This window comes from Perca flavescens, chromosome 14 (genome assembly GCF_004354835.1).
Source record: "Perca flavescens isolate YP-PL-M2 chromosome 14, PFLA_1.0, whole genome shotgun sequence".
Classification (NCBI taxonomy): domain Eukaryota; kingdom Metazoa; phylum Chordata; class Actinopteri; order Perciformes; family Percidae; genus Perca; species Perca flavescens.
In genome coordinates this window covers 13,037,859-13,057,044 of record NC_041344.1, presented here as the reverse complement: position 1 = coordinate 13,057,044, position 19,186 = coordinate 13,037,859, and the positions used below count along the sequence as shown (strand labels likewise).

The following is a 19,186-nucleotide window of genomic DNA, read 5'->3' as shown; positions in this document are numbered from 1 at the left end:
AAACTTTCTGGGTCTTTTTATGTTTCCAAAACCTTTCCAGGCCTGGAATTTGCATTTTTCAAATTCCATAACTTTTCCAGGTTTTTTCAAAATATATGAACCCTGCTTGTATCAACAAGACACTGTCAAAGTGGGAATTGTTGAACAAGGAGGGCATAGAGACCATTTTGTTGGATGTGTATGTATTTGTGTATTACCATAAAAGCACAGATGACTTGAGACAAACTTTCCAACATTGAAAATTGAATGAGTAATTGTGTGAATCCTTTAAAAAAATACCACTTTCTAAATGTTAAACGTCAGGTTGTCAAGTTTTACACAACAGCCCTCACAGGTGCAACAAAACTAACAGGAGAGCGAGAGATGCCACTAATTAGTCAACAAAAGTGGAAAAAAAAAAAACTTTTGCGCGTGGACTAATATTATACAAATGGACTGATGTTTGCATGTAACTGAGGAGACTTTCAAATTATTTTATTTTCACTGATTTACATAATCTTTTCTTTGAACTGTGGCATGTCATTGTACTGAACATGTATTACATATATTCAAGTTTAACATTACAGTTTTATTCTAAGAGACACAATCAATGGGACTTTGTCACTGGGGACACTTTGACATGTCACAGTATGAAAAGCACAGGTGTAAATAACAAAATGAAAGATGGCAGAAAGAAAGTGTCTCTCCTGTGCTTTCTGAGCATGGTCAAAAAGCTACAGGATGAAAAGTTAACCCTCTCCTCGATTTCACGTTGTTCACGCCGCTACCAAGCGGACCGATCACAGTTGTTGCGGTCTGCATTGCTGCAACGTGTAGTTACATTTCTGGGGAGGTGCTTGTCAGGCAGAGCCATAAATTGGGCATCACTGGGACTCTTGAATACAACAGTCATCGTTAATGTTATAAGCAATACCTGTGCCAAGTCAAAATGTCTGGTGTCAAAAAGGCCTTGTCTCAGTGTAAGAGGGTGGAGGACCATTCAGTCCCAGTCATTTTACCCACATCCATCACTCAGTATATTTTTATGCACATCTGAAACCATTTTCATTTGAAAAGGGCTTTTGTTGTCTGACATTTTAAAAGGCCTCATATCTACATGGGGATTGTGACCCCCACATACTGAGCTCCCCTCTGGACTCGTCACTTGGTGAACTATCACTGCAGTAAGCTGCCGAACCTGAGGAGCTTTAGATGTTTACACAAGACCCTTAACGGTCTTTAATGCTTTGGTCTATGACAATTGCGCAGTAACCAGGCATTCTTGCTCTTCTTCTCTTATTCTTCCTCCGGCTCGCTCCCTCTCCTCCTGCTCATGTAGAGAGTTCTGCCCCGTGGTTTTTCCATGTTGTTCCTTCAGGTGGCGTCGTAAGGCAGGCTTGTGTGCAAAGCGGGCGTGGCAGTATGCGCAGTGGTGCGGTCGCTCACCACTATGGAGGTTCATGTGGTCGATCAGTGTGGATTTTTGGGTGAAAGTCTTATAGCACAGGGGGCACTGGTGGGTTTTTCCGGCGCCTCGGTGCACGGTCATGTGTCGGGTGAGGTTGGCGGAGTGGTGGAAGTGTTTGCCACAGCAGGGACAGGCGTACAGCAGGTGAGTGGAGCGGGAGTGGATGGCTAGGGAGTGGGCTGAGGGGAACGCCATGCCGCAGTGCTCGCAGGTTACAGGCCCAGCTACACTTGAAGTGGATCCTACCACTGCAACAGACTCATCCCCTCCCTCGTTTGTTGCCACAGCTGAACTCAGCCCTGAACTCCCTTCTCCAGGACCACAACTAGACTCCTCCAGGGCGTACTGGGTCAAACTGTTGGCAGCCATTGGCGAGGCCTTTTCTCCCTGCGTGTTGCCCATGCTGAAGTCTAACTGTGGGAGTTCAACTGAGACGTAATTTCCTGCCTTAAGTCCTTCTTGGCTGTAGTCCAGGCTGAAACCCCCTCCCATCCCCCCAGATGCTAGGTACCACAAATCCTGGTGGTGAGCCATGCCTGGAGGTCTTTTCTCCTGCGATGACACCCACCTTCTCCTCTTAAAACCCCGCCCCTTGCCTCTCCCTCGGCCCCGGCCAATTTTGGGGTCAGGTAGCCTACGCCCGAGAGCGCGTAGCCCCTCTACTGAAAGTCCCCCCATATTGAGATCATCTTCTGTTGGATTCAAGTCATATTCGCCTTCTTCTCCAATTACGACACTTTCTGTCTCTGGGTAAGCCGCATCTTGAGGTCCATCAGCGGGAGCTCCTCTCTCCTCCCTTTCTCTGTTCATTTGCTCATCTGAGACGTACACCCTGAACACACCATAGTCCTCCTGTCTGGCTTCTTCCTCCTCATCTGATGCATTAACCTGTAACAGAAAAGAAGACAGAATAAAGTGTGTGGTGCTGTTGTTGATGTGAAAAATCTAAATTTCCAAAATTGCTCACTGTGTCCAACCTACAATCCAATACCCAAAGATATTAAATTTACAGTGATATAAAAACATAGAAAAGCAGCCATTCCTCACAGGACTAAAATAGCAATTTAATGATTTGTATTGGTACTATTATGTTTGTACTGGTGCTCTATGTGAATTGTGCTTTAAAAGACAGACACAGGTAATGGACATTTGTGAGGAATTTTAATTATCCCTAAAAACCTATCCCTCTCTGTGTTGATCCTATGCTCTCGGTTATCTTCTTCATCTTTTCATCCCATTACCCTGTACCACTTCACTGACCCTCTGCCATTTCTGACTGTATAAAAGTCCTGAAGGGACAAAGGAAAACGTAGGTCTTCCTCCGTTGTGTGTGGCCAGATTTTATTCAGGATCAGAAACTGTCCTTAAAAGGCTTATCTTTGTTGCTTTGAATACATCTCAACAGGACAGAAAAACACCAGTGTGGCAATTCACACCAGTGACCAACCAAAAGCTGGTTAAAGGGACATTCTTTTCAGTAACTTCTGAAAACTCACTTTTATTGGATGCTTCTAAATGTTTTATTATGTTATTCTTTAAATTATTCTTGTAATCTAATCAGTTTAGCCTTTTTGCTTTTTGTTTTAATTTGAAGCAATTTGTAACTGTTTAGAGAAGTGCTACATAAATGAAGTTGAAATTATTAGTAGTTTTTTTTATTATGACATAAACACTGTAGATTTGTAAATCAATGTAGATTAAAAAGATACCCTGGTCTCTGGTTTTTCTTTCACACACAAACCTTAATGCATGGCTCATCCAGCGTGGGACTGCCACTGTGGTGTTGGCTGCTTCCCTCAGCAGACACGTCAACGCCGTTCTCCTCCACCGAGCGTACTACAGGACTGTGTGGGTGCACAGGTGAGGGTCGGCTAGTGGGAGGAGATGCAACAGAGTGAATGCTTCCGCTGACAATCAACGGTTGAGTCTGGCTCTCGTCTGAAGTCATCTAGAGGAAGGAAACAGATTATGAGATTGCTAAAAATGTATGGGAATTGCATTACTACAAGTTATGAAAGTGCTGAAAATGTATTACTGTATGTACAGAATGTAGAACTGAAATTACTCCTATTGCAACATACAATTACTGAGATAAGGAAGTTCCTATGGTTGTGATAAAATTGGAATAATAACAAATGGCTTACAATGAAGATTGATTTACATGCAACAGGAAAAATGAAAAGAAAAATAATGTTGTTTTTTTTTTTGAGAAGGTATAAATTATGACCAATTTAATCCTAAAAGATTCCAGACAATCAAAGAGGGGTACCTATTTTTCCATCACTGCACAACATATGTATCAACTCAACTAGAATGAATATTACCATTTAAAATGATTGTTTTAGATTACTGACCTTCAGTGGACTGGGGTTTTTTAGCTGCACATACTTCTTCAGTGCTCCTCGGCAGCGCTCCACAATATGCTCCATCTGAAGGTAACTGGCAGCGGTCAGGTAGTTGACAATCTCTTCTGGGTTAAACTGCAGGATGCCAGTGTAACAAGACTGAAGCAGATCACACACCACTGTGGAGCTGTACAACATCGACACCTGGGTAAGGATGTGAAACAAATAACATCAAGAAGCACTGTTTTTACTCAGCAAAAGAGCATTGAAGAGATACATGAAATTAGAGAGACACAGAGTTGGTAGTGTGACATTGTGCATTGACATTTATCTACCTGAAGCTTGGGGGACGGGTTGAGGAGGAACTGGTCCCTTAAGAAGGGCGAGCAGGCAGCCAGCACCACCTTATGTCCCCTGAACGTCTTATTGTCGTTTGCAACAATGGTGATGTCACAGAAGTGCTGGCGAGACCTCAGTGAATTCAGGTGCTTCAGGGTCGTGTCCCCGTGGCCCGGTAACCGGAAACACAGCATTTCCATCATGTCTGAAGAGAAATTAGAATCAAAATCAGTTTTAATGGCCAAGCAAGTGTAAACATATTTAAGGAATATGACTCTGGGATTTTGTTGCTCTAGCAGTACATACACAGGAATAGACATATGGCTAAAAAAAAGGACAACAAGGCTTAACAAGGTAAACATTAACATTTGACTATGTACATAATAAGTTTATATGTATACATAAACACATACATAAGAATACACATATGTACATACATGCACACATGTAAACAGAGGTAGTTTCATCACAAATAACTCAGTCAGGTGGGCTACTCTTTAAATCAAGGATAAAAAAAAAATAGATACCGGATCTAAACCAAATAGGCATGTGAGATCAAATTTGGCATCTAGCTAGTCTCTATAGAAGGCAATTTTAACCAAAGTGACGACAACAAATCCTGTAAAACTTTATGAGAAACTCCAAAAAAATGACTTAGTATCTCAAAATAATGGATGCTAAGTCATTATTTTGAGAAAGTTTCTCATTATTTTAAGATACTAACTAAATATAATGACAGGATCTCCTTTTCCATCACATTGGCGGAAATGGGTTTCCATAACGTTAGTCACACACACACACATCACCAGCGACATTTTATTTATAATCGCCAGCTTTGACTTGAAAAGTTAGCTAACATGTAACGTTAGGTGTAAGGAAAGCTATCTACGAATACCAACATTTAATGTTGTTTATGAGTAGTGGAGTCTACTATAAAATTAGGCAATTTAACGTTAGTCAACTGCCGTAAAAGGTTTAAATCGATCCTAACACAATTGTTGTAATCCTTTCCTGCTGGCCTGAACGTTAGCTAACGTTAGCTTTTGGTTAGCTTGCTGGCATCTGCTTGAGACCCACCACAGAAAAAAAACAAAAGCTCTCCAGTTATCGTGAAACTTTGCCGTTACTTACCTTCCCTTTTTATTTGGTTGAATGTTTTGAAATAAAAATTTCAGTTTGCTTTAACAGGACAACCGTTGATTCAGTTACTGTTACCTAGCTAGCCGACTGTATTTCCTCATCCCCATACTAGCTATCTAGCTAGATTTCTGTTTACTTTAGCTCATTTTTGGAGGAATCACATCTCGTGACAACAAATACAAACTGACTTTGAATCGGTTTTCGTGGGAAGCTTCTCCTCGCGGTTAGAGGTAGAATAACAGTACGCACGCTGACTTCTGATCAGTTGTTTTCAAATCAGTGGACACAAGGGGGCGAGTATCTTTTTTTTCCCACGATGGCGCATGGAACGACGGCGAGGGCATGTCCCGCCCTTCTTTGCCTTACTTTGCCTCTGATTGGCTTACGCTAACATTCTTATCATAACCTTGACCAATCCCAATCCTCTTGCCTAAACCTAATCAACAAATGCAACGAATACCAGTCAATCAGAGGGAGAGCAGGGCGGGTCATGCCTTCGCCATCCTAGGAAACTAAATTGGCACACGGGGGGCGGGGCTCTGCACGGTGACGCGGTACGTTTACTATACGTCGTTGATGCGCGTCGCGAAACATGTCGGCATCTGAGACAACGACGAAGGTAGCAAACCCTCTGCAACACAAAATTACATGCTAACGGAATTGAAGTTTGTTTAACCACTTGTAAACGCATTGGACTACATAGCAAAAACATGCTAGTAAAGCTGCACTCTGCTTTAATGCAAAATGTCTTCACTTGTCAATTATAGGAGCTCTTTGTTGCAAGCTGTGCTACACTGCTAGCTACGTTAGCTTGTAACAGTTTTTTTGTTAACCAACGTTAAATTGCTCTAATGTTGTTACTGTTTTGCTATTTTTTCTCGACTCCTTGGGCTTTAAACCATTGTATGCCCGTCGTATTCCGTTGCTTGTCATGTTTTGCTGTTTTTGTATTGTATTTTGTATGTTGTATGCTCAGTTTACCCAGTTTTTAAAGCTAATTTTGAGACAAAGTGTCCTTTTGTAAAGTTACATTGTAACGTTAATGAGTTAATCCCAGCGAAAAGAAGGGAGGGTTTCAGAATCAGAAATACTTTAATAATCCCAGGGGGAAATTATTTTTGTTACCACTCCAGGTATACAAACAACAAATAAAAACAACATATATTATCAAGACTTTATATATATATATATATATATATATATATATATATATATATATATATATAATAATAAAAACAAATATACATATATAATAATAATATATACAATATGAAATGTACAGTGTTAATGTGCAAATAGTGCAATAAAAAAGAGAAATGATTGTCTATGTTGAGATGATTGAGGGTTTGAAGCAGTCAGTGTGTGAAATCCAACTCCGTTCCTTTTCATTTTACGGACTATTGTTGAAAGGTTTATTTTGGAAAGGAGACTGCGGAAAATTGGCAAGTAGACTCACTAAACAGATTTGTATTAGTTATGATGACCCAAAAGGTGTCTGATAGAGATAGGGAGAAAATGGTAATGTATAAGTAAAGTTATATTGTCAGTCATGCTGATTTACACTGGAATAACAGATTACAAATATGTGACATTTACCGCTAATGACACCTAAACTAAAACCTGAACCACTGAGTTAGTATTAACTTTGTTTCCTGGGGAATGTGTTTCACTAGCAACATGTTCTAGGTTATTTTGCCAGTCTAAATTAGTGTGCGAAATATAATTTAAATATACTTGCTTATTACTACCGCGGATTGGACAGGCTTGGTTTGGTTGAAAAAAATGAGTTAGTATTTATTACACAAAAGTTATCCATTGTAACCCTGTTACATTTTTTATAAAATGTTGCATTCCTTATTAACAAGCCAATGACAAAGAAAACAGTCTAAGTGTGTCTCTCTTTTACCTGGTATAACACAAAGACACTGCCAAACCTGGGTTATATACATGTTACAGCCTATGAACTTAATTTAGATATTTGGTAATTGAACATTTCCAGTTTTGTACCTCATAACACCAAGTATAGCTCAATTGTTTCACATTGGTGCAGCTTCTTGAACTTCAATAATGTGTACTGTGGTGAATAATAAATAAATTGATCCAGTAGTCTGTAATCCTGAATATCAATTGCTTTTTATAAGGACAAAGATTACTATTTTTAACATGATATTTTTTGCTATTTGTTGTTTCTTTGTCAGGAGCCTACTGAAGGAAATGACTCAGAAACACCTGCAGAGTCATTAGCTGGACCAAGTCAAGTAAAGAAAGGTATGTCTATAGGGAGATGTCTAATGTTTGACATCTGTGCCTTTTTAGGTACACAAATAAACATAATTATTGTGTGATTTTGTTGTTACTACTTTTCCAGATAATGCAGCCTTCACCACTGCAGCTGTTGCCAAGAAGACAGAGCCCATGGGTGGCATGCAATCAATGTTATCTCTGCAGCCTGGGAAGGATGCTTCCAGAGCTGGAGAGGAGGGAGAGAAATGGTCACCTGCATCCTCTCCAAACAAACCTGCAGCAGGTAAGACTTTGGATCCGTACAGCTTTCATTGATGTTATTAAAGCGGTGACTCTCTGTTTGATTAACCACATTTGACATTAAGGTGATTTGATCCCAAAGCATACATTGAGATTAAATTATTTTCCTGAGTTTGCTTTGCTGAGGAAGATAAACATGTTGATATATATTTTTTTTATATTTCTTATTGCTGTTAGAATAAAAGCTTTGCATGTGTCAAATTGAATGTGCTACTCATTATTGGAAAGGCTTTAAAATAATTTTTCAAGAAGTTCAAAGTATTCATGCATTTACCTCCCTCTTACAGGACATGCAGCAAAGTCCCTTTTATCAATGTCCTCTTCTACTTCTACGTCTTCAACGTTGTCCCCTGGCCGAGCAAAGATGAGTGTATCTGGACCTGGCAGTAGTAAATCCGTCCTGGCACCTGGCTCCTCCTCTTCCTCCTCTTCGTCCTCTTCCTCCTCTTCATCCTCTGCCACAGCCTCCTCATCTCCTTCTGTCTCCCCTGGCCCACCCAAGATCCACCGGGCCCGCAAGACCATGAACAGGCCTCCACTAGGGCAGGTGAGCCTATATAGCAAGTAGTTAGCATTTCCATTTGGCATGAGTAAAATGAGATGTGTACCCCTCTGTCTTGATTGTGTACCAGCATTTGGTATCTGTCATTGCATTGGCCCTTTTTTGTTCTTGACCTGAGTAACACTCTTGGAAGTGTGTTGTGAATGTTACAATGTGAAGAAATATTCCAGCCACTGACAAAACTTACACCGTGAAGCAGTGGTTCAGTTTTTTGTTGCAACCTTTTCTTTACCATTTGAGTCACTTACTATTTTTGTTTTACAGATGAGCCATGTTGAAGCACCTATTGCACCTTCAGGATCCTCTGACTCTGAAAATGGTTAGTGGCTGTAATTTACTCACACTAACTAATGTTTGCCTGTGTAAAATAATGAAATTGCTATGAATACAAATTAATTAGTGTCTTATATAAGTTAAGACTCACTCTGTCGTGGTTGTCATGTTTCCAATAGTTGCAAAAAGGAGAAAACTGGGTATTTTATCTGATGGCACACTTGAGAAGTCAGAGAATGTTCCAGAAAATGTTCAAACTGTGGTAAGATTATGTCTTTGGAGGTACATGATTTACATTTACTAATCTAATAACATGTAATTAGGTTGATGTTAATATTTTTATTTCTGCTAAAACTCAGGAAGAAACATTATTTCACAAAAAGATGGAGTCTGTTACCAAGACTGCACCAGAGAAGAGCAACAGCAGTGAGGGGAGGTCAGAGGAGGAAGTAGCTGAGAAAATTCAGATTTCCAGTCGGTCCACGCGAAATTCAGAAAAGGTGTGAGTGAAGTGATCACATAATGCTATAGCATGTGTGCTTCATGATTTTTATAAAAGAACAAACTGAATGGTAATCTTTTTTTCTATTGTCAAACCTGTATTCATTGCGTTTCTATTATAGTTTGAGGATGGTGGGGCAGAAGCAAGGCAGCACACTAAAGACATAGAGGGGTCAGTGAACATGTCGGATCATGTGAGTCATTCTATTTTATTAACTTAATACCCTCTTATCTAGTTCTAGCTACATTAATCTCTTAATTTGTCTTCTAGCCATTTAGCTAGTCGAAAAGTTGTAATTGGGTCATGTTTACATACTTGGAGGGTGAAGATTGTGCTGACACACATGCTATCCAACTAGAATACCGAGGTAGATGCAACACAATTTGCACTGTAAAATGGGAAATAGGAAGACTGCAAGTCAATAATTCACGTTTAAAGGTGCCCTGTAGACAAACAGTTATGTTTACATTCAGTGTTACCCCTTAGAAACAACGTACGTGCATTTCCTTCCTCATAAAACTTTTGCAAAGCCAATAAAAAGAAATCTATTTATTTAAAATTTGTGTTTTTTTTTTTTTTTACCGTCACCGCCTTTAGAATAGAGGGAGAACAGTGGTAGGAACAACTCCACAGGACACCTCAACACTGCAACTTCACATACCTTCTTTGTTTTGTGTTATAAAATCGTCAGTTACCTTTTTTTCTACCCTTCACAGATGTCACACTTTTATATTCAGACAGAATTTCTCCCTTGCAGGGTTCAGAGTCTGAAACAAAGAGAAACGTCCAGAGTAGAAATGAGAGCGAGAAGTCTTTGTGGCAGCCAACAGACCCGGACAAAGAGAGAAACACAGCTGATGTGGTGGAGATAGTGGGAGGTGAGTGACATTAATTACCTAGTGGGTTTTCTACAACACTGGATCATTTTAGATGTAGTTAGAATAGTTTTAAACAGAAACATCTTTTTAATGGCATAGTGGGAAAAAATCTATACAAAATAATTTAAATTAAATACAATGTAAAATAAATTTTGCAAGTGTTCACTCCGTTTATTATAACCCACCTAAGGCCTAGTCCAAACGTACACAGGTATTGTTTTTAAACATAGCTTTTTCTATGCGTTCTGGCCTTTTGTCCACAAGGAAACTGCGTTCTAGGTCAATGAAAGTAGATCTTCTGGAAAATCATTCCAGGGTGAAGAATATCCAGAAACTTATTTTTTCATTGTTGACGTGTAGACAGAAAAACAAAGTTTTTTGGCTTATAACATTAGAGTATGTGCTGTTATCACCTTTGTGAGGCGTCACAAATAAGATGGAATTTCGTGCAATGGCAGACACGGCCCGAAGTGTCAAAATGTGCTATGGAGTGATCCATGCGTTATTTTAGGCTTCTGCTTGACCAACATGGCTTTAGGGTTGTTGTTACCTGTTGGTTTGGATTGCACTTGACAGTGGGGGGAATCCACCCCGTGATTTGGATCTGCTCCAAAATGTAAAGGGTCCTTCCTTTTCCGATGGTACACCGTTCCACCAAGGTTAATAAAAATGGGGCCAGTAGTTTTTCTGTAAATTCTATTTTTTGTGTAAAAAAATGTCTCCCAGTGTATTGTTTTTTATTGCCATTATATCTTAAGCATGTGCACCTCATTAAACTGCATCATTTTCAAACATGTATCCCTCCTGTCCAGTGCTTATACTTTTTCATTTGGTGTATTCTCAGAAGAAAGGTCCACAGAGTACACAGAGGTTCCCTTGGGTGCTCTGGACATCGCTGCAGCCGACAGTCTGACACTTTCTCCTCACCACGGTAGGTTTATGATACACATATGTCCCTGTAATCTGAATTGGTTGAAAATCTGAAAATCTTTTTCTCTACAATCAGGGTAGTATTAACAAAACAGTCACAGTCACAGAGCGAGGTTTTGGGACAATTACATTTATTTTCTTCCTTAGTATTGACTGCTGCCAGGGCATTTCAGCTGTATTATAAACACTACATATTCAGGGTTGGTGACCATACTTTAATGTTAAATGGACAATTGCCTTAAGACTATAAACAAACATCATAAACAATTAAATGTTTAAACTCCCCTCTACAGAAGGAAGTGATGCAGGAGACACAGAGCGGCTAGAGGAGCTTCCTCTCTGCAGCTGCAGAATGGAAGCTCCTCGAGTCGACAGCACCAGCCACCGCATCAGCAGACCGTGTATGGCCACTGAGAGCATCAATGGAGAGGTTTGTCTTTGTAGACTTGGATAACAGGACAGTGTCTCTGCTGGTCTGGTATTTGATTAAGCGCACAGATAACTTTCCTTGAAGCCACATCTGTGTAACTGTGTAATCCTGTCTCCTGCTGTTTGTCAGCTGAGGGCCTGTTCCAATCGGACAATAAAGGGGGAGACCATGCGGCCGTCAAGTCGGGTGCCCCTCATGGTGCTTTGTGAAGTCCATCGCTCACACATGGTCAAACACCACTGCTGTCCTGGGTGTGGATACTTCTGCATAGCGGTAAAGTGTTTAAACCGCCTCATATCATACTGGATTTAATGTGGCTCAGTTGTGAAATTGTGCAATCGCTGCACAATAGTTTTTTTTACCAATGCTGTTAATGCTGTAGGGCTTTACAAGCTATAACTTAATTTTGGCTTAAATTAATGTTAATGCTATCTTCTTCTTGATATCATACTTCTTCTTGAGCTCCTCATCCATATCCTACCCTATTTTCTTCTTTTTCCCTCTCTATATCCTGCCTTCTTTTCTTATTTCTCCTCCTCCATATCCTACCACTTTCTCCTCTTTCAGGGCACATTTCTTGAGTGCTGCCCAGACCAGCGCATCGCTCACCGTTTCCACCGAGGTTGTGTGACGGTGCTGGGCGCTGGGCGCAGCCGATCAAATGGCGGCGGTATGCTTTTCTGTCCCCACTGTGGTGAAGATGCCTCCGAGGCCCAGGAGGTTACCATCCCGTCCTTCAGCTCAGCCACAGCCTCCGTGACCACCGTTGTTACCATGTCGGCCTCCTCCACCACCACCCCGTCTCTGCCGCCGTCTGCTCTTACGGCACCCTCACTCACAGCCTCGACAGGAGGGATGAAGGACGGGAGGATGCCTGAGAGACCTGTCAGGTAATATTGGATGACATGTGAGAGATGTTATTGGCTCCCTTTTATTTTCTTCTATTAACTATAGAAAAGTTTTTTTTTTTTTTTTTTTTTTTTTTTTTTTTAAAACCTGGGCTCCCCTTCACTACCTCCTTCCAGTGCACGTATGCATAGTCATGGCTTAGTGACACCGGCAGTGGAGCAGCAGCCCCCGCAGCCTGTAGCCTCTGCAGCGACTGGCGCCACTATCCCCCCAGCAGAGGAGGGGGTGGACAGCGTAGGGCCCTCTCTCTGTATGCCAAATGGGAAACCCATCAGCCCTGGTGCACTTCCACCTGGGCCCAGCAGGGCGGCGCTGCAGAAGGCCATTCTCACACAGGACACTGAGAGGTTGGAATTTAGATTACTATTTTTCATCACAGTAGGTTGAAGGATTGAACACTGGAATAGATACAATGATTGAGAGATGTAAGAGTATTTTCTAAATCATGTTCTTTTGGATCTTTTATGTAATGTTGAGTTTAAACGCTCAGTTTAAAAAATGAGTTTTCAAAGCAGAGTATCCTTAATGTCCCTTAAGGTAAAGAGTTTGTTTACATTTTACTCTTTGGAAGTTTTTGTGCCAGCAGTTCAGAAACTTGTTCTATTTGAACATATCTGATCTTTAGCAGCAGACAATTTTCAAATAAAATCAGTATCTCCATTCTCTGCTGTTAGAACACTGCAGCCACAACAAAATTACAAGTTGCAGTGAAATGATTTCCTGTTTTGTTAGCTTTAGCTCTTCCAAGGGAAATTACAAAGCTTTCAGTGGACAAGAGGACATCAGCCAAGTTGAGACTAAATTGGTGATTGTTGTTTTTGATTTTACAGGAAGAAGAAACTGAGGTTCCACCCCCGCCAGCTTTACCCTGCTGCCAAGCAAGGAGAAGTGCAGAGAGTCCTGCTCATGCTGAGTGAGTGAGCTCGCACTTTTCATTTATGACTGAGTGTTGTAGGTGGTTTATTTATGTGTGAGTGTTGTGTGGTGGTTTAAAATGTGTGTGTGTGTGTGTGTGTGTGTGTGTGTGTGTGTGTGTGTGTGTGTGTGTGTGTGTGTGTGTGTGTGTGTGTGTGTGTGTGTGTGTCAAAGTGGAGGGTATAGATCCAACATACCAGCCTGACTCTCAGAACAGGCGCTCTGCTCTACATGCTGCAGCCCACAGAGGTCTGCTAGAAGTCTGCTACATACTTGTACAGGTGACAAATTTTAGCTTCTGTCTTGTTGGTTTCTTTTATGTAACTAGTACATGTGCTGTAAAGTGAAAAAGAAAAGCTGTTTATTGCAGGTTCATTTTTAAAATGATCTATAACACTTGCATTCAGGGTCACTGCTGACATTATTTGAAGCAACTGCTCCCTTGAGGGATGGGTTAAATGCAGAGAATGAATTTCGCTACATGTATGTGTATGTGACAATAAAGTACCCTTACCTTACCTTACCTTACCAAAATGAAACCTAAAACAGAGCTCTCATTATTCTGTGTATTTATTTGGTCTTGTGCCTGAGATTAGGGGTTATATTTAATTGTATATTGACAGGCCGGTGCCCAAGTGGATGCCCTGGACAAGGACAGAAGGACCCCTTTGTTGGAAGCAATCATCAACAATCACATTGAGGTGGCTCACTACCTGGTCCAGAACGGCGCCTGTGTCTATCATAGTGTGAGTGACTGTTAGCACCTAAAACGAAAACATAAATGTGAACTTTCAGGGGTTTGGTTGATATTTGTTTATGTCTTCAGGAGGATGATGGATATACTGGCCTCCACCACGCAGCCAAGCTGGGAAACCTGGAAATTGTCAACATGCTTCTGGAAACGGGTCAGGTTGATGTGAACGCACAGGTAAAGGAAGAGCCCAAATGTCAGTATTTTAGGGACATCGGATAACCCTCTGTTTATAATTACTGTCAGTTTGTACATCATATCTGTCTTACTGGAGGTGACCGATTTAAAAGGCCAGTGTAGAGTAATTCTGAATCTTCCTGTCGTTTCAGGACAGCGGTGGTTGGACGCCGATCATCTGGTCCGCAGAGCACAAACACGTAGAGGTGATAAAAGTGCTGCTGAACAGAGGAGCTGATGTCACCATTAATGACAAGGTAAGTTTCTACTCTACTTTTTTTGATTCATTTGAATTTGAGTCGGTGGGTAAAAATATAAAATGTCCTCTGTGATTCTGGAGCGATCCATTGTTTTTTATCTTCTCTCTGCTGCCCCTCTCACCTTTATTGTCCTGTAATAAGTAGTGACACTGGCAAAATGGATGTAGTTGCATGAAAATGTTTCAGGTTATTACTTTAAACAGTCCCTACCCTCCTTTCAGGAGCTGAACGTGTGTCTCCACTGGGCGGCGTATGCAGGGAATGTGGATATAGCAGAGCTAGTGTTGAACTCTGGCTGTCCCCTTTCCTCAGTTAACATGCACGGAGACACGCCGCTCCACATCGCCGCCAGAGAGGGCTACTTGGACTGTGTTACGTGAGTCAATACCAATCACAAGCTGTAGCCTAATTTAATGTATGAGTTACATGTATTCTTTGCTTTAGCTTGAAGCCCAAACAGTTATCCATGTTCCCACTACCATATACATACAAATACATGTTTCTCTTTCTTCTGCAGGTTGTTCCTCTCCAGAGGTGCAGACATTGACATCATGAACAGGGAAGGAGATACGCCTCTGAGCCTTGCACGGGCCGACACGCCGGTGTGGGTGGCACTCCAGATCAACAGGAAGCTGAGAAGGGGAATAACCAATCGTATGCTTCGGACTGAGAGAATCATCTGCAGGTAGGTTTTGTGCTATTTTCATAGTCTGTTTTTCCTCTTGTTTGTTCCTGTTTTTCTTCATGATTTATCTCCATGTTTATTGTTCCAGTGATGTTGCTCAGGGCTATGAGAACGTACCGATTCCCTGTGTGAACGCAGTGGACGATGAGGGCTGTCCTTCAGACTACAAATACGTTTCAGAAAACTGTGAAACTTCAGCAATGAACATAGACCGCAATATTACACACTTACAGGTAAAATATTAATCAGGCTCTCGTTTGAACTGTAATCTTTCTTACCTAATTATTTCATCTGCAATGAAAAATGCATCTCATGCCTTTTAATTATCTTTACTTCAGCACTGTAGCTGCACTGATGACTGCTCATCTAGTAACTGCCTCTGTGGACAGCTGAGTATCCGCTGCTGGTACGACAAGGTAAATAGAAATGTTGTTTTACAGCCACATCATTAAAGTAATCTGCTCAGAAAACCTGTACGATTTTAATCGAAAGCCTCGACTGACTAGCACCGTGGGGTCAATAGAGATCTGTATAATCTGCAATTTTTAGCAGAAATTCTAATGAGGTTTGGTTTGAAAGTCAGTAAGATCCATGAGGTCAATGACTGGGATTAATGAGTTACAGGAGAAACTAAAGGACTGAAACTAACCTTAACTTGTTGTATAATGTTTTTTAGGACCAGCGGCTGCTTCAGGAATTCAACAAAATTGAACCTCCACTTATATTTGAATGCAACATGGCGTGTTCCTGTTACCGAACATGCAAAAACAGGGTGGTACAGGCAGGCATCAAGTAAGAATTCTAAATATAACTCATCTAACATAATATTTCTCAACCACATGCAGCTTTTTTTTTTTTTTAAACTAATGATTATAGTTATTGACTGGAAGGCAAAAGCTGTATATGCCGGGGCATTGAACCCTCATAATTTCCTTTTTTTCCTTTTAGAGTTCGTCTTCAGCTCTACAGGACAGAGAAGATGGGCTGGGGAGTTCGAGCTCTGCAGGATATTCCCCAGGGAAGCTTCATCTGCGAGTGAGAGGACTGTCCACTAGTCAAACAACAGGTTTCTTGTTACTGTATATGAAAGGTCAGAGATTAGACATTAAGCTTCTTTCCTTACGTTCACACAGATATGTTGGGGAGCTCATCTCTGACGCAGAGGCAGATGTTCGGGAAGACGACTCCTACCTGTTTGACCTGGACAACAAGGTGAGAAATAAGTGTTTTCTTTTTAGTTTCTGCTGTATAAAAATGAGATGACTCACGGAAAACACGAGAGAGAGCATTTGGCATATTTCCTGTATAACCAATAATACATTACTATTAAATGAACTTATTAGCCAGACCTTAACTCATACGGAAACTCATACAAAAAACCAAGTAACATTTTCTATGGCAAGTGCAGTGTTGAAAGAATTCCCCATCCTTTGACATTTCTCGATGTACTGCACTTATAATTTTAACATTTATAAATCAATCAGCTCCTGAATTCCGAAAACACAAACAAACCATCCAAATAATTGGTGGAATCAAATTTTATTTGAAATCTGCTGAATCAGACACTATTCTGTTGTGAAATACTGTGCTACATAAAACCGTTGTATGTCATTGGTTGTCCGTCTCTGTATTTTGCTGATGTTATACATATGTTGTACATATGTTTTTAGTGGGTTTATATATATATTTATTTTATAAAAGTAAAATGATACAATAACAAGACTCTAATTCAACTCCAAAACAATTAATAATCATAATAAAACTAATAATAATAAATTTTATTTAAAGCGCCTTTCATGACACCCAAGGTCACTTTACAAACAAAAAAGGACATTAAAATGATAGTCCTCTCATAAAGGTGCTGAGATTCACACTAGGGACATGCAGTAGGCCTGTTGAGGAGGATCTCAGTGAGCGGACAGGGGTGTAAACTTCCAGTTCTCACGATGGAGCAATGCAAGACCACCTTACTTACTTACTTACAATAAATCTCAGTGTTTTTAAAATGCTGCATGTGGTATTTAACTTGGAATATCAGATATTAGGATCTGTTTATTATGCACAATGTATATATTTCTAACACAATGCATGTTTTTTTTTTTTTTTTTTGTGCGTTTTGTAAAGGATGGGGAGGTGTATTGTATCGATGCCCGGTACTATGGCAACATCAGCCGCTTCATCAACCACCTGTGCGACCCAAACCTCATCCCAGTACGTGTGTTCATGCTGCACCAGGACCTGAGATTTCCCCGCATTGCCTTCTTCAGCTCCAGAGACATCCACAGTGGACAAGAGCTGGGGTGAGAAGTTGAGATGTTTATGATCATCTGCTCAGAGTTTATTTCTGTAATTTTTCCAGTCTTTCTGACATTTATATTTCACAAACCTCTAATGTAGTATGACCATTTCCATTGGATTGCCTTGTTTTGGGGAGAGAGTTTTGCACATGTAAGCTTTTATTATTTTAACTTGTCTGTTTCAACAGATTCGACTATGGAGACCGCTTTTGGGACATTAAGAGCAAGTATTTCACCTGTCAGTGTGGATCGGAAAAATGCAAACACTCAGCCGAGGCCATCGCCTTGGAGCAGAATAGACTGGCTCGACTGGACGTTTGCGCAGAATCGGGAACTGACTGTGGGATGACCATACTTGGAAACTCTTAAAACACGTACCCACGGGGCCTTTGGATTAACTTCATCCATTTCACATGCGCACATTGGCAACGGAAATACACCTTGAGGGTTCTATCATGTTTGAAATTCTGTGTTTGGTGCATGGTGCTGTTTTTTCTACTTGAAATGTCCTTTTTTTTCTCTCTAAAATGTGCCACCTTAGGAGGATCATTTAGGTAGAGGACATGGGCCTTTACATATTTTTAAACTGTGTGGGTATAAATCACAACAACTTGTGATTCTGTACATACCGTATGTTTACTGTATATCACTGTCTGTTTGCCTTGACACATGAAGTTTGTGCATTAGGAGTCTGCCGTCATGTAATTGTCATACATATGTATTTTCTTTTGTGCCAACAAACGCAATGCATTTTTAACACCGTACAGTAATTGGTCAACCCTTAGCCCATACTGGACTCAATAAGGACCTGAGAGATAGCATTGGTTATGGATGATTGTGTTAGCTTTATTTTTTATACGCATTGTTTTCTTGATCACATTTAGTATAATAAATTAGCTCATGAGTTGATCTTTGGGCTCTTGTATTAAAGTGCTCATATTATGCTCATTTTCAGGTTCATAATTGTATTTAGAGGTTGTACCAGGATAGGTTTATGTGGTTTGATTTTCAAAAAACACTATTTTTTGTACTGCACATTGCTGCAGCTCCTCTTTCCACCCTGTGTGTTAAGCTCTCTGTTTTATCTACAGAGTGAGGCATCTCACTTCTATTCCATCTTTGTTGGGAGTCGCACATGCGCAGTACCTATGTAAGGACTACTAGCCAGTCAGAAGCAGAGTATGAGGGTGTGCCACACTAGCAGCTAGGCAAGCATTATAACATGACATAACGTTACAAAGTTCGTCACAGAAGTAAAGGCTGGACTACAATAGAGGAGTTTGGAGCAGTTTGTGAACAGTGTTGAGAGAGAGAGAGAGAATTCGATATTGTCTTTGTATTTAATCCTATAATCTGACCTATATCCTAAGTGATTTTCTGTGCATATACAATTTGACATTGTCAAGTTTTTAGAGCGATGTGAGCTCTACTCAAGAATGTTGCCTGGCACATCCAGATGTTAAAAGGAAGTGAAAGAAAGATGTCCCACTCTGTCAATAATTTGTGTCAATGAGTCTGAATTGCAGAAAAGGACATTTTAGTTCCCTGAGAACAAATGTTCATTGGTTATCCCAACCAAACTTCCTGGGTTATTAATTAACTTTGTATCTATTGTCCATTTATAAAGTCTAAAGATTAACACTGGCTCACTATTATAAAACTACTTATATTACTCTACGTCAAAGGAGGAGCTACTTTCAGGAAGTAAAAAGCCAAGTCTTAAAATGATGAAAAACGTTTACCACCCTGTACCTCGTGTACGTAAGACTTTGTTATTAGCTTGTGGTAACTTCATTAAGTTG

The 19,186-nt window shown here is 40.5% G+C and overlaps 2 protein-coding genes across 5 annotated transcripts; one reads left to right on the top strand and one right to left on the bottom strand.

Moving 5' to 3' along the window:
• Positions 1 to 449: 449 nt before the first annotated feature.
• On the bottom strand, positions 450 to 5,559 carry LOC114567700 (zinc finger and BTB domain-containing protein 12). Of its 2 annotated transcripts, none has more exons than XM_028596804.1 (5): positions 5,263 to 5,559; positions 4,128 to 4,336; positions 3,802 to 3,996; positions 3,189 to 3,395; positions 450 to 2,335 (listed from the first exon to the last, which is right to left on the bottom strand). In XM_028596804.1, exons 2-5 carry the CDS (start codon positions 4,332 to 4,334, stop codon positions 1,232 to 1,234), a joined length of 1,713 nt encoding a protein of 570 aa, XP_028452605.1. In that variant the 5' UTR covers positions 4,335 to 4,336; positions 5,263 to 5,559; the 3' UTR covers positions 450 to 1,231. The 2 variants fall into 2 exon arrangements, with proteins under 2 accessions (XP_028452605.1, XP_028452606.1); XM_028596805.1 differs by having other exon boundaries at positions 5,460 to 5,559.
• Positions 5,560 to 5,827: 268 nt separating this feature from the next.
• On the top strand, positions 5,828 to 18,382 carry ehmt2 (euchromatic histone-lysine N-methyltransferase 2). 3 transcript variants are annotated; one of them, XM_028598061.1, is made up of 28 exons: positions 5,828 to 5,890; positions 7,470 to 7,539; positions 7,640 to 7,798; positions 8,103 to 8,362; positions 8,642 to 8,696; positions 8,830 to 8,912; positions 9,010 to 9,150; positions 9,274 to 9,345; positions 9,910 to 10,030; positions 10,875 to 10,961; positions 11,254 to 11,390; positions 11,520 to 11,663; positions 11,958 to 12,280; positions 12,416 to 12,646; positions 13,130 to 13,212; positions 13,389 to 13,495; positions 13,838 to 13,960; positions 14,041 to 14,142; positions 14,295 to 14,399; positions 14,624 to 14,778; positions 14,920 to 15,087; positions 15,176 to 15,320; positions 15,426 to 15,503; positions 15,764 to 15,879; positions 16,036 to 16,122; positions 16,221 to 16,299; positions 17,212 to 17,387; positions 17,573 to 18,382. In XM_028598061.1, the coding sequence occupies exons 1-28, from the start codon at positions 5,864 to 5,866 to the stop codon at positions 17,751 to 17,753; spliced, it is 3,615 nt and encodes a 1,204-aa protein (XP_028453862.1). In that variant the 5' UTR covers positions 5,828 to 5,863; the 3' UTR covers positions 17,754 to 18,382. The 3 variants fall into 3 exon arrangements, with proteins under 3 accessions (XP_028453862.1, XP_028453861.1, XP_028453863.1); XM_028598060.1 differs by having other exon boundaries at positions 14,606 to 14,778; XM_028598062.1 differs by lacking the exon at positions 9,274 to 9,345 and having other exon boundaries at positions 14,606 to 14,778.
• Positions 18,383 to 19,186: the final 804 nt, after the last annotated feature.

What these genes read in the sequence shown, in the direction of transcription:
- LOC114567700 (XM_028596804.1), bottom strand. Translation starts at nt 4,334, where the DNA reads ATGATGGAAATGCTGTGTTTCCGGTTACCGGGCCACGGGGACACGACC. An exon ending in AAAACCCCAGTCCACTGAAG is followed by an intron (nt 3,396 to 3,801) that starts GTCAGTAATCTA and finishes TCCTTCCTCTAG; the next exon opens with ATGACTTCAGACGAGAGCCA. An exon ending in TGGATGAGCCATGCATTAAG is followed by an intron (nt 2,336 to 3,188) that starts GTTTGTGTGTGA and finishes TTTCTGTTACAG; the next exon opens with GTTAATGCATCAGATGAGGA.
- ehmt2 (XM_028598060.1), top strand. Translation starts at nt 5,864, where the DNA reads ATGTCGGCATCTGAGACAACGACGAAG. An exon ending in CTCACACAGGACACTGAGAG is followed by an intron (nt 12,647 to 13,129) that starts GTTGGAATTTAG and finishes TTGATTTTACAG; the next exon opens with GAAGAAGAAACTGAGGTTCC. An exon ending in GGCTACTTGGACTGTGTTAC is followed by an intron (nt 14,779 to 14,919) that starts GTGAGTCAATAC and finishes TTTCTTCTGCAG; the next exon opens with GTTGTTCCTCTCCAGAGGTG.